This window comes from Dicentrarchus labrax, unplaced genomic scaffold (assembly GCF_905237075.1).
Source record: "Dicentrarchus labrax unplaced genomic scaffold, dlabrax2021, whole genome shotgun sequence".
NCBI classification, from domain to species: Eukaryota; Metazoa; Chordata; class Actinopteri; family Moronidae; genus Dicentrarchus; species Dicentrarchus labrax.
In genome coordinates, this window is record NW_026136721.1 from 4,397,497 (window position 1) to 4,411,880 (window position 14,384).

Sequence of the window (14,384 nt, forward strand, 5' to 3'; positions counted from 1 at the left end):
AATGTTTGTCTGATGTTTCTGTCTTCAGATTGGACTAAGTTACAAAATCATGTGTAAAATGTCTGAATGTTTGATGGAGCCACAGTGCCACCTTTTGGTAAGATTCTGGTATAAAGGTACTTTCAAAACGAACTTTGTTTCATAATTGTGTATTATTCCAAATAGTAAATGCCTGACACATAATTTTTGTAACAAGGATTAAGCTAGCACTATACGAAATATGTACAATCCCTCAGTGCTGCTTTATATACATGTTTGATGATTATGATTTAATGATTTTAATCAGTTCTACTTTTCCTTTACATTAAGTAATTTCGGTTATGTTATGTTAAAACATGTGAACTATATATTAAGTCATGTGGGTTCTGTGAACGGTGAATTATGATCTCGAAACTTTAAAACACGACAGGAATACATTATAAAGTTACGAATATCAAAATATCGCTAAAGTGACGCGCGCGGTCAGCTCCTCTCGTCCAGTTCCGCCTCCAGAATAAAAGATATAAGAGATAGACTCCGGTCACTCCCTCTCTCTCTTACTCTTCTGATCCTGTCTTCCTTCTAAGAGTGTTTGATCCACTCGTTATTTATTCTCGCTCTTACTTTTAATTTCCGTAGTTTATTTTACTTCGTTTGCGACATGTGTTTTGTGTGAATTTTTCTTCAAGTTATAAATTGCTGTGCTGAAGTACTTTCCTAAGTACTTTTATTTTGAAAGCTCAAGACACAAACGAATTTCTTCTTTTATATTTTTGTAGTCTTATCGTCAAGTATTGTCGCCTGATTCACAGAAAGTGAATTTAATCTAATTCTTGGACTTAGTTACGACGGAGAATTCGCCAGGCCAGCGTTTCATCCTCCAGTTATTTTTAAACAAGAAGCTGAATTAGTTTACAATCAAAGCTGAAGACCAACCACTCTAAGTCATTCATCATCAGCCAGAAGGACGTCGCAGTAGTTGACTGCTCAAGAAGACGTATAAACGTTTCCAGCTGGACAAAGACATTATTCTCCAGCCACCTTGCCCCTGACGCTCACTAGCGCACACGCCGCGCTGGGCCTTTTGGAGAGATTGCCACTGAAATCAGGGACGAGACGCAACTCCCTTCGGCCTGTTGGATCAGTGACGCAAAGCCGCAGTTGAGTTAAAAGCCAAGGACCTGGAATCCTTCCAAGTTCCATCTACAAACAAAGTAGGCTGACTCTCCGGTACACGGCCGGATTCACACACATGAAAAAGAGCTGGTGTCTGTCTATAAGCTTTGATTCCCATCTTTTAAGTTTAAGAGAATTTTCGATTATGGCCTCTCAGTTCTAAAATGTACTCTTGTCATATTTTAAACTTACTGCCGCATCGCAAAATCCACCATCGCTCCTGAATCACCTAATAGTAATAATTCATATATTGTCCACATATTCTGTTACTTGTTGTCATTTGTTTGAATTGTCATTTCATGCTATTTACTCTGCATTAGTTCAGTTAATAAACATATATAACCGTATGTCCTTGTCGGTGCAGGTTTGATTTGATGCGGGGAAATCGATGAATCGTGTAAAAGAAATCACTACTTCAGAAATATGAGATTAAATATAGATTTTGAAATATAATAAATTGATTTGAAATTGATTTGATTAGATCTGTGGAATAATTTCCTCCGGATTACTCCAGTAACTAAACAACGAAGGTGGTGCCCCATTTACGAGTGTATTATTAATCTTCAGTGATTAATTACCTTTCTAATTAAATAGTCGTGTAAGCCATACACTAGGACCGATCCTTCGGCTCTAGGTGGGTGGTCGTCTGCCTCGACCAGTTGGGGTGAGAGAGAGAGAGAGACAGAGGGAGAGAGAGAGAGAGAGAGAGAGAGAGAGAGAGAGAGAGAGAGAGAGACAGACAGACAGACAGACAGGTGCACAGCAACAACAGTATTGGCAATGGCAATCTAGCAGGACCATGGCAGGAGGCTCCACCAGGATCGATAAGAACCTGCGAGACGAGAAAGCACAAGAACTCCGGGAAGAGTGAAGTTAGTAACATGCATTTATGGAACATGAATGAGTGCATAAAGAGAGAGGAAGAGAGGAGCTCAGTGAACCATGGGAAATCCCCCTATAGTCTAGGCCTATAGCAGCAAGTAGCCCAGCATTCAGAGAACGTAGTGTTCTAATAGGGTACTATGAGCTTTCTTAAACAAGTTATTGTGAGAGGTCAACCAGTATCCAGAAGATTGTTTATGTTTTTACAGATTGTTTATGTTTATGAAACATATACAGACAAGTTTTATGGTTTTATATACAGGTTAATATATCGTTGTTATTGTTTATGCTCTCAGGCTGCAGTATTCATTTAGATAGTGGCAGGCTTCGCCACCAGGCGGCACATGCGAGGAAACCAGCGAGGTTAATGGCAGAGGAACTACTCTTGTTCTAAAACATCTGGTTTACAGGAAATTTCGGCTACAGTTCACTCAAAGTAAACCATAAATTAAGCAAATTAAGCTGATGATGCGACTAACATTTCTATTTGTTTTTACCAAAATCAAATATTCAAAATAATCATATTCATTCATACCAGTGGCATCTTTATTTGATCCTTGCATTTAGTGTCCATGGCCTTCTCTTTGTTTTGCCAAGACACCGACTTTTCCCACAGGTGTTTTTAATTTTCTAAATGAATGACGGTATGCCGGTTTAATTGCTGCGCCAGAAACTGAAAGTGAAACTTGGGTCCATTTCCTCCTGCCACTTTCTGTTCGTCATAAAGCTCTTTATATAATAATATAATATTATATAATAATATTATATATAATATAATAATAGCAATAGCAACAATAATAATAATATAATGATAACAATAGCAATACTAATAATAATATAGTGATAATAATAGCAATAATAATAATAATAATAATAGCAATAATAATAATAATCTTGGAACAGGGCCACTTGCTCCTACAGTGCATCCATCTATGATTACATCTATGGAGGAATGGTGTTTCTACACAATAAAAGTGATAATAAATTGCTCAGTTGTCAAGCTATTTTCACGAGGTTTGTTTGTCAAACGTCAGACAGACAGACAGACAGACAGACAGACAGAGATAGAACGAAAAGAACCCAGAAAACGGTCAGGTGTGTTCAGGTCTTTATTTAAAGTATTGCTTGAAGGGTATACATTGTATTTGAGTATAATAATAATTATTATATTGTTACTGTTATTACTATTCTTATCATTATATTATATTAATATTATATTATTATTGTTATTATTATAATTATAATTATATCACTATCATCATCATTATTATTACTATTATTGCTATTATAATTATTATTATTGCTATTATTATCATTATATTGTTATTATTATTGCTATATTATTATAATTAATGCTGTTATTATCATTATATTGTTATTATTATTGCTATATTATTATAATTATTGCTATTATTATCATTATATTATTATTATTGTTGCTATTGCTATTATTATATTAATATTATATTATTATTATTGTTATTATATTATTATTATAATTATTATTATTATTGTAGACATAGGATCTGCTGTCTCTACCCTTTTTGAATATCAGATATATATCGTATAGAAGTCCAGCATCTTTTCATTCACAAATCTTCTGTCAGAAGCTCGTCTGCTGATAACATTAAGTAGAATTTGTATTTGGGTAGTAAAACCAGCATTTTTAAAATATCCAAGCACCCTGTATCATAGCTACATGTGTGACGTTTTTAAGAAATCAATACGTTTGGAAATCGGTCCAAAATTCAGCGAATAATTCTACTTTGAGATTGAGGAGTTCATCTTTCCTTCATAGGTTGATGCACCGCTGCCTCTGCTTGCCCTGTTCCAAGATGGCCGCCCTGTAGGCACGCCACTCCACAGTCGATGCGGCGTCTATGTATATATGTCTATGAGTGCTACCCCGGCCACCCCTCTAGCTCCACCCCTGGGTGACCCATCACTTCATGCAGTTATTTAAAGACCAGCTTATTAAACCTTGGGCAGAAGTAGTTGTCACCTTCCTGTACAGTAAACCCTCATCATCAATGTGCAGTTTCTGTCTTTCTCTTACCAGAGCAGCTACATACTTATTGCAGATCTGTTTTCCTCATGTTGCCCGTTAACACTGTTGAGATGGTCAGCGGACAAAGCTACGGTTCACTTCCTTGTAACTGAGTCACACTGTTTATGACATCAGGTGCCACTGCTTGTGTGCAGGTTTGCATGAACTGTTCTATATCCAAAGGCATGTGCAACAAACCATCAGCATCCCTGTTAGCCCTGCCAGGCCGGCACTTAATAGAGAACTGGAAGTCAGCAAGTTCAGCAACCCACCTGTGGGTAGTTGCATTCAGCTTGGCTGGGGTGAACACATATGTGAGGGGTTTATTTTCATTGTAGACTAGGAATGGGGGAGAGTAGTAGAGATAGTCCCTGAACCTCTCACATATGGCCCATTTCAGGGCCAGAATCTCTGACTTTCCTGAAGGTGATAGTATTTTTTCAGGAGAAGTTAGAGTCCTGGACCCATATGCAATCACTGCCAGCTTTCTATGTTGCCTTTGGTAAAGTACCGCACCGAGCCTAGGGTGGCCATTTCCTTCACATCAAAAAGGAGGACACTTTGCATACACCGGGACACGCAAGCAAATATTTGTTTGGTATGGTCCGGTTTTAAATTTGAATATGTTGTTCCACCAGATTACATAAAGGTGCATACACATACCACATAGCTAATAATAAATATACAAGATACAGCTCATGACAACATGCCCTTCCAATTCAGATTACATAGGTCTAATAAACATCATACAGAAACTGTTCTTGATGTTTTTATCTGGATAGATAAAGGGTAAAAAAAATACGGAACCTTCTGTTTCAGATGTATAGGCTTTGCATAGGCTTTGCCTATACATCTGAGTATGAGCATTTTCAGAATTTCAGTCCAACAACTGACGTTAGCTCACTTTATGTTCTCTGTTGCTGAGAGCTTGATTGACAGCCTGGTGGTAGAGTGTGGAATCAACACATGGCTCATTTAAATATTAAAATGAGCCATGTGTTGATAGGTCACCACACAAAAATGTAACCAATGAAATTACTTATTTTAACACAGCTTTTTAGCCAACAAATATTAAACTAACAAGGTAATGTGTCAAAAGGCGACATTTTTAGTTATTTTCTCAAAAGGAGGACAAATGAGTGTCCGACTTAAGGCTGCGTCTGCAGCCGGACAGGGCATTTAAAAGCCGGATTGTCCGGGACTGGAATAGGAAGATTTTGAATTAGTTATCCATCCATATTTATGTTAGCCTTACGGGTGTGGTGTCATTGAGGCGGATCTGCAATGAGGGTATGGTTCCCACATCATGTTCATCCCGAGCTAAGACTACTCTCCTCCCTCCATAGCTGTCTGACTTTATGATCAACGCCCTTTCTGCCAATGGTCGTGCCTTTTTCTTGTTCTGTCGGTTTCCCTGTTGCTGGTGAAGATGTTTGTTCAGTGGTTGGTTATTTTGTTTCTGTCTGATTTTTATCTACTGGATATACGGTTTTGCCATCTGAGTTTTTCAAAAAGCAGTTCTTGGGAGCAGTAAGATCTCATGAGCTGTGTTATTGGTGACTTATTGGTGTGTTATCACGTACCTCACTGTAGACACACTACACTTTCCTAGACCTCAACCCCTCAGGTAACTGATGGAACGGATGTGGATTTGGCTCAGACAGGACATCCTGGTGATCTGGAAGTGGACCTGCTCTCACACTACACTTGACAGCTTTTGTCTGACCAGCTGGAATACTCATTAGCCCTCTCCCTGTTTTCACTACCCTCACCTAGTCCCTCCTCTCCACTCTTCATCACTTTCAAAAAAACCTCAGCTTTCTTACAGTCAAAGGAGAATGTCACGGCTGACAGCCTCTGTTACAACATGTGGTGGATCTATGCCCTTTTCCAACCGATGTTCAATCACATTGAATCCAATGATAGGCTCCTCTGCAACTCCATCTTCATGAGCTACCAACACTGGCGCTAGCTGCTCGACTTGTGTGGCCTTATCTGTGGACAACCCAAACTTGAAACCCTGGGGGAAGAGATTTACACTGACTGCTTCATTTATCTTGTCAGATATGTTAGCGGACATTTTTGCCTCCAACTGTTGAATACTGTCAGATCTGAGCTTATGAACATCTTTTTGCTGTTCACTCTGGTTACATTTTGTAACAGATGGAGATGGATGGGATGTTACAGTGTTAGTGGACATATCCACCTGGACAGATGACCACACTTGAATCAATGGTCACACTGTTCTCCTCTGTTGCTGTCCTGACAAATCCCTACAGCCCCTAGTTGGATGGTGCAAGGGGGAAGATCCGTGTGATTCATGAATAACCCCCTTTATTTCAGCTATTTCACCTTTAAAATTGGTTGATATCAAGGAATACTGATTCCTTACGAGTCACTGTTGGTGGAGTTTTAACAGTTTTAACTTTTGTATGTGTGGAGGATGACGGTTCTCGGCCCCCTACTGCTCCAATTACTGCCTCCTGAACTGTCTGTGCTTTTGCTTTTATTTCTCTCACTTTAGGTTCTCTGCTGTTCTTCCTGAACTTTTGTTGCTGCAAGGCATGCCTTCATTTGTTTTTTCCAACATCATCAGTAACTGCTGGATCATCATTGCTGTTGTCATGTTCATCATCATCAGTCACTACTATTAGTGTAGTTGTTGCTACTGTTGTTGCTGTGCACCTGTCTGTCTGTCTGTCTGTCTGTCTGTCTGTCTGTCTCTCTCTCTCTCTCTCTCTCTCTCTCTCTCTCTCTCTCTCACCCCAACTGGTCGAGACAGACGACCACCCACCTAGAGCCGAAGGATCTGTCCTAGGTTTCTACCTTTTAACAGGCAGTTTTTCCTTGTCGCCAAGTGCTTGCTCATGGTGGTACTGTTGGGTCTCTGTAAATAATGTTATAAGGAGTTCGGTCTAGACCTGCTCTATTTGAAAAGTTTCCTGAGATAACTTCTGTTATAAATTGGTGCTATACAAATAAAATTGAATTGAATTGAAATTTAATTGATCATCCAGGTAGCTCTTGATCTGATATTTCACATTGTCACTTATCAATCCTGTACCTACAGCTCTAAAGAACTTTCTCTGTATCAATTCAGCACTGTACTGTTCATCTGTGCCTGGATTTTCTGGATGATCTGAGAAGTCTCTCTTTTAGATCTATCGCCCTGAATAGAAGGTTCTGTGGCGATTATCTTAGGTGAAATTTATTAGCCGATGGTAAAACTCAGTGGAGCTATCCTCTGTTTTGATCTCTATCATATCACGGAGGCTCAGGCCTGGGCTTATGGCCCTGACAACAGCGTCAATAATTTCTTCCTCACTGTGATTTCTTTTCAGTCCCATTTATTTATTTTTTTTGACAACTTGTCTCTCTGACCCTTCTCCCTGATCTGGCCATTAATTTTTCCTTACATATGGTCAGTTCAGGTGGCTGGGTTGCTGATGAAGCAGCTAGTTTGGGGCAGAAACCCTGACTGGATCTCTGGTCAGTCTGTTGGTCAACCATTTCTTCCTCCAATTTCTTTTTAAAGGTCTGAAAACTATAAAAAAAATATTGTTCTTGTAGGCTGCCAAAAGCCTCCTTAGTGGCACTATCATCGACACCCTGTATTTGCTCATCTTCTTCTTTCACTTCTTCAGCATTTACTATAAAGCGGACCAGGAACTCATTTGCCACCTCCTCTTCTTCATTTTCAATAGCTGTTTTTCAGTTGAACACATGTGAATGAATGAACTCAGTGACATAATATTTTCTTTCTTTACGGCACTGCAAAATACACAGACTTGGCAATGAATTTAGATAATATGAAATAATATATATGAGTGGTGGTTTTCCTGTGAACTAAACAGTATAAGTCATTCTATGACCTTCTTGTCCTCACATTGACTTAAAAAGCTTTAAAAGTTTAATTGGACCTTTATCTTATTTTATCCCTTATCTGGGTATTCACCACTGGATCTCAAAAACATGCAGCTGAAACGTCTTCTTCATTTTCAATAGCTGTTTTTCAGTTGAACACATGTGAATGAATGAACTCAGTGACATAATATTTTCTTTCTTTACAGCACTGAAAAATACACAGACTTGGCAATGAATTTAGATAATATGAAATAATATATATGAGTGGTGGTTTTCCTGTGAACTAAACAGTATAAGTCATTCAATGACCTTCTTGTCCTCACATTGACTTAAAAAGCTTTAAAAGTTTAATTGGACCTTTATCTTATTTTATCCCTTATCTGGGTATTCACCACTGGATCTCAAAAACATGCAGCTGAAACGTGGTGGTCTAACCTAACCCTTTTGGAGGGAATCATTTCCTCAGCTTAAGTCTTCAGAAGAGTAGAACAGGGTGGCTGTGGCTCAGAGGCAGAGCGGGTCGTTCCTTAATCGGATGGTTGTGGGTTCGATCCCCGGGTCCTGGTACCACATGTCAAAGTATCCTTGAGCAAGAACCCCAACTTGCTCCCGATGCTGTGCATCGGTGTCTGAATGTGTATGAATGTTAGTTTCTGTTTGATGGACTTTGCAATCACTGAGTGAATGTAGTGTAAAAGCGCTTTGAGTGATCGGAAGACTAGAAAGGCGCTATACAAGTACAGGTCCATTAACCATAGAACACACTCAACCAAACATTTTGCAGATGACGAGACTGACAAGGTGCCACTCAAAGAGTTCAGTCCAACGACAAAAAAAAAAACACTATGGGGATTTTCCTATGCGTATGTCCACACAAACAAGACTTACAGCCAGACAATGGAGCGTTTAACACTGGTTTAAAAAGTCTGAAACAAACTCAGGAGACCTTGGTACCCAGCCTTATTTAGTTGTCTGTAGTTCAGCAGCTTCTCGTAAAAAAAAGCAACCGCTGTCTCTTTTGCACGGCTTTCACATAAGACAGCCTGCTGCATGCTTATTGGCGTACTGGCGCTGGTGAGTTTAACTCTTGGTATCGAAAGTTTGTTCTGAATGAAAATAATTGTAAAAGACATTTTACAATACTCAGTGGTATTGGCACAATATGATTCTAACTTCTTCCATCACAAGCCATTTCAACAATAACAGAGCTAACCAGCCTTGAGAACACCCATACTTCAGGGACCTCCTTTCTCAAGCACACAATATATATTAAATATATTTACCTCATATAATATATTTTACCTCATCCAGACAAAGTTGTGTTATGGACCATGAGATGCTGTTAACCTATGTTCAGTTCACACCCCAAGGTACTCAGCCACCTCACGTAGCGTGTCCACTGTCATGGCTGTTTGATGAATAGTATGATCTGAACCTTAATTTATGGCCTGAGACAGGGAGGTCAGTCAGAGTTGAAGGTGCTGAAGGAAAAGCCTGTATATTTAATGACGTGCTAAATGCTAAAGGCATCACATTCATGGTTTTTACATTAATTTGAATGGCAAGAATAATGTATAGCCTATTTATATTATTAACAACATTTTATATATATATTAGCAAATGCAACTAAGAAAAACAACAACAAATTAACCTCACATATAAATCTTAGTAACACAGATATTATAAGCATCCATGTGGCTTGAGAACAGTCTCTTAGCTTTGTATCAATTCAATTCAAAAGCAAGCAAGATGGTGGCGCGCATGGTTGCAGCGGCTTACGGCTCTCCATTCCAGTGCTCTTTTCTTTACCTGTTTGAACTGAGGCGCTACAGGTGCCTTAGGACCAGAACAAGCAGATTCAAGAACAGCTTCTTCCCAAAAGCAATAACCACCCTGAACTCTCAAATGCAATGCTCTTAGTTCAACCACCCCAACCCCCGGACTCTCTTCAGTCACTATTAGACACTGATAGTTACTGTGCAATACCATTCAATGTGCAATATTACACACCATAAATGGGCTATATATATATAATATATAATATATAATGTGCAATATATATATCTTACACTGTATATAGCACCTTATTTATTTGCAAATGTACACACTCCTCAGGCCTGCACACCCTACCTCCCTCTGTTGTAATTATTAATTCATGTCCTGTTTATATTGTATATATTTGGAAATGTACACACTCCGCAGGACTGCACACCCTACCTCCCTTTTGTATTATCTCCTTATGTCCTGTGTTTATATTGTATATACTTTGATAATTGTACTGTTTCTGGCACTGCCATTGGAGTTGGCTATTTAATCTCATCATACATGTGTACAGTGACAATAAAGGCATTCTATTCTAATTAAATGTTATTTGTATAGCACCAATTCATAACAAAAGTTATTACAGGACACCTTTCAAATAGAGCATGTCTATACTGTACTACTTATTAAATTATTTACAGAGACCCAACAGTTCCCACCATGAGCAAGCACTTGGTGACCACTGTTGCTGTATGCTACTTGTTGGTTAATAGTGTTCATACAACTAATTTTAATATTTTGTGGAGGAAGGATTTTGTTTGAAAAGGTTGCTGGCGTGTTTAAGTTCTGTTTTTACTATGTTACAGTCTACTAATGAAACAATTTTGCATCACTCACACAAGCTATACCTCCAGTCACCAGACCGCCAGGCTCCTGAAGTTCATGGATACACCACCCTCAATGGGCTCATCTTTGGTGGAGATGAGTCCGCCTACAGATGGGAGATTGACCATCTGGTGACCTGGTGCAGCCAGAACAACCTGGAGCTAAACGCTCTAAAAACTGTAGAGATGGTTGTGGACTTCAGGAAGAACCCAGCCCCAACTGCCCCCATCATCCTGTGTGACTCCCCAGTTGTCTCTGTGGAGTCCTTCCACTTCCTGGATACCATCATTACCCAGGATCTCAAGAAAGCCCAGCAGAGGATGTACTTCCTGCGGCAGCTGGGGAAGTTCAACCTGCCAAAGATTATGATGGTGCACTTCTACACCTCATCCATCACCATCTGGTACGCTGCTGCCACTGCCAAGGACAAGGGCAGACTGCAGCGTATCATTCGATCTGCTGAGAAGGTGATCGACTGCAATCTGCCATACCTCCAGGACCTGTACGCCTCTAGGACCCTGAGGCGTGTAGGCAAGATTGTGGCTAACCCCTCCCAGCCCGGACACAAACTGTTTGAAACACTTCCCTCTGGCAGGAGGCTGCGGTCCATCAGGACCAATACAGTTTCTTTCTGTCTGAAGATGGTCTCATTAATGTACTACAGTTGGTTTTTGGTACTTTTATTTTTGTGTGATTTTTATGCACCAAAGCAAACTCCTTGTACGTGTAAAAACTTACTTGGTAATAAAACTGATTCGTATTCTGATTCTAATTCTCCTTTTTTAGCCTCTTCACATTGGCTCACACTCCCAGTCTGTTTTCAAATTGATTTTAAGGTTTCATGGCCCATCCCCCTGCTATATATTCAAGCCATTTGTACTGTACATGCCAGCTCGTGCTTCCAGCCCAGGTGAAATCGAAAGGTGACAGACAGCTGTCAGGGGCCTGAGGCTTTGGAAAAATCTGCCAGACCAAATCAGGTCAGCTGAGTCAGTGATCTCCTTTAAGTCCCTTCTTAAAACATACTTCTAACGGAGAGCCTTTTTTGATTTTACTTTAATTTAAATTTCCTTGAACTTCTTAAACTTTCTTGATCTTTTATTTCCTCAAATGTTTTTATTGTTTTTACCTGTTGTGTTTCATGTCTTGTGCAGCACTTTGTAAAATGGATTTTAAAGGTGCCCTATAAATAAAGATTATTATTATTGTATTTGTGGAGTTGATGAGATCAAATAACTCAGTAAAAGACTTATTACCTGAGAGATCCCTGTTGACACCCAGGGCCATGCCATCACGCAGCCAGAGCACCATGCCATGGTATCCGGGAATAGAGCAGGGCAGTGTGACTGGCTGGCCTGCCACCACCACCAAGTCTGTGGGTTGTTGGGTGAACACAGTAGATCTCCCTGCAGGGGCAAAATGTGTAAACTGATTTCTCCAACTTGTACAATAAATACAAAATGACACAAACTGCAACTGAGCAAGCAAATGATGATATTTGTGATGGACTCAAATCTAAGGATAATGGAAGTGTTTTGGGGTACCCTCCAGACGCACTTCATTGGCCACATGTTAGGCCAGAAAATTGTCTAGGCCACAAGAGATCATAAGGCATTGAAACTGCAATAATATCAAAATTATATCAAAACTAGATATCTATCTAAATCTATCTAAATATCTAGTTACTTGGATACCTGTACCAGATTTCATGTCAATCTATTCAACAGTTGTTAAGATATGTCAGCCTGGGCCTACAATGGCAATGATGCTATCTGTAATTAATGATTAATGCGAGTGGTTCACACCTGGTCTCACCTCGGCACCCACATTTTCCCATCATCATTAAGTCATGACCCACTTTCATAAAGATTTCAAACCAAGCTAATTTATTTTTCAAATAGGCTAGTAAACATGTGTTTCATGTCATGTCATGTCATGTCATGTCATGTTTTTTTAACATAAAACATAGAAATATTGATATTTACATCCCTGTATTCAGGTTCTGTTAGATATGAATGCCTTGCACACTGCAAGATTGGCATTACAGACACACAGAGCAGTCATACTAGTAAACACATATACAATGTCACCTCTATTAAAAACATATATATATTTTCATCCCTGCAATAATAATAAACTGTGTATGAACATCTCAACTGTGTGGTGCTGATTTTTGTAAATATGAACAGAATTAACATCACAACAAACTGTATTTACGCACAAAATAACTAATTTGTTTTACTGTGGACATCAGATAACTAAGCATTTACAATAGATTTTTTTTCTACCACACTCTCCAAGACCCATTCACGAGTCCGCAACCCAGTTTTGGGTCGTAACCAACCATTTGAGCAAGCGTGAACTAGTGTACTATCTCCCCTCGCTCTAATCTTAAGTACATGATTTATTGAGAATTCCATATGCTCTTCAAAGAAACACCTTGAATTAGAATAAGCAGACAAAGTAGATATATGGACCAGGTAACACAACAGTGAACACACCTGGTTGGTGTCAATGTCATTCGGTACCATGTTGGTTTCATCTTGGTAGGTTACATCATTACGAACAAGTCAATAAGAAGTAAATAAATAAGTCAAATGGTGGAAAAATAGAGTAATGTACTATACAGCCCTCACGGTACATTTTACCTTTATGTACAAACTTTGGTACACACATTCAATATCCCCAGAATTACAAATAAGCCCCTCCTTGATAAGGCCTGAGTCAGTACTGAAAGTGTCACCTACTATTTACTTACTACCACTAATTGATTTACATAATCACTTGACAAACAGCAATATAATGTGTGATTATATGTTCTCTAGCACCAAACTGAGTACACAAGGAGTGATTTAACTACTGTCACTAATGTCAGATTTTCGTGAAAATGTGTATCCATGTGACTTGACCCACAGTAAATGTATTTCTGAATCTATAACTTACTTGTGAAGCCCTAACGACTGGCAACAATAGGTGAAGCCTCAGCAAGACAGTCATCAAATGCATACAAAGTTTCCAATATGTCATCTCCAGCTCCACATCATGTCCAACAGTCACGAAAATTCAAGCTGTCAACCTACCTCAAGTAACAAGGCCATGGCTGCTGTTGTGTTGACAAATGGACTTTTAAGTTACCTGTCAAGTCTCAGGGTTTACCCACAAGATTCATGTTTTAGTGCTTTTGTTGGAATCTAAAGACCATGAATGATGATTTGTCCCAGTAAATAGTTTTGCAGTACATCTTTTGAATTTGCATCCAGGGTAAAAAACATTGTGCATCCACTTTGACTTAATTTGTGCAGCAAGTATCATTGATTTGTTTGCCTCAGGGATGTTGATAGTGCAAGTCTCTGTGAAGATGTGGGTCTTATTTCCCAATGTTTGGCCAGTCCCATTTTGTCCAGACCGGACATTAGCCAGGAGCAGCCTTAACCCCAAGCTGGGCAAGCATGGCTCCTATCCGGCTCTCCTCCTGGGGGGACTGCATCTCCCGCCATATTGCCTGGTCTGACTGAGGTCCACTGCTCTATCCAATCCTGCGCTTCCTTTTCTGACAACATCTATATTTTTTTGCAATAAAGTTGTAGCAAAGTTTGAAGGAGCTACCATGCCTCTGCCATGCCCCGCTATTGCCATAGTCCTAATCTCCTTAACCAGTCGATTCAAACAATTTCTGTTTGAAATCCTTTAAAATGAAATCCAATCAGACATCAACCAGACGTCTGAGCAGCTTCTTCCTTCAGGCTGTGAGACTCCTTAGTTCATCCTCAGCACTCCACCATGTAAAATT

General features: G+C 39.4%; 1 protein-coding gene across 6 annotated transcripts in view; it reads right to left on the reverse strand.

The window, feature by feature from the left end:
* LOC127355472 (kin of IRRE-like protein 3) overlaps positions 1-14,384 on the reverse strand; it is a 413,394-nt gene that overhangs the window by 241,616 nt on the left and 157,394 nt on the right. For all 6 annotated transcript variants that reach the window (XR_007881765.1, XR_007881766.1, XM_051386403.1 and 3 more), the window contains exon 2: positions 11,851-12,000. Coding sequence is in view for 4 of the 6 variants with exons in the window: in XM_051386403.1 (XP_051242363.1) it covers positions 11,851-12,000 (150 nt within the window). In the remaining 2 variants the exon portion in view is untranslated. The remainder of the gene's footprint in view (positions 1-11,850; positions 12,001-14,384) is intronic.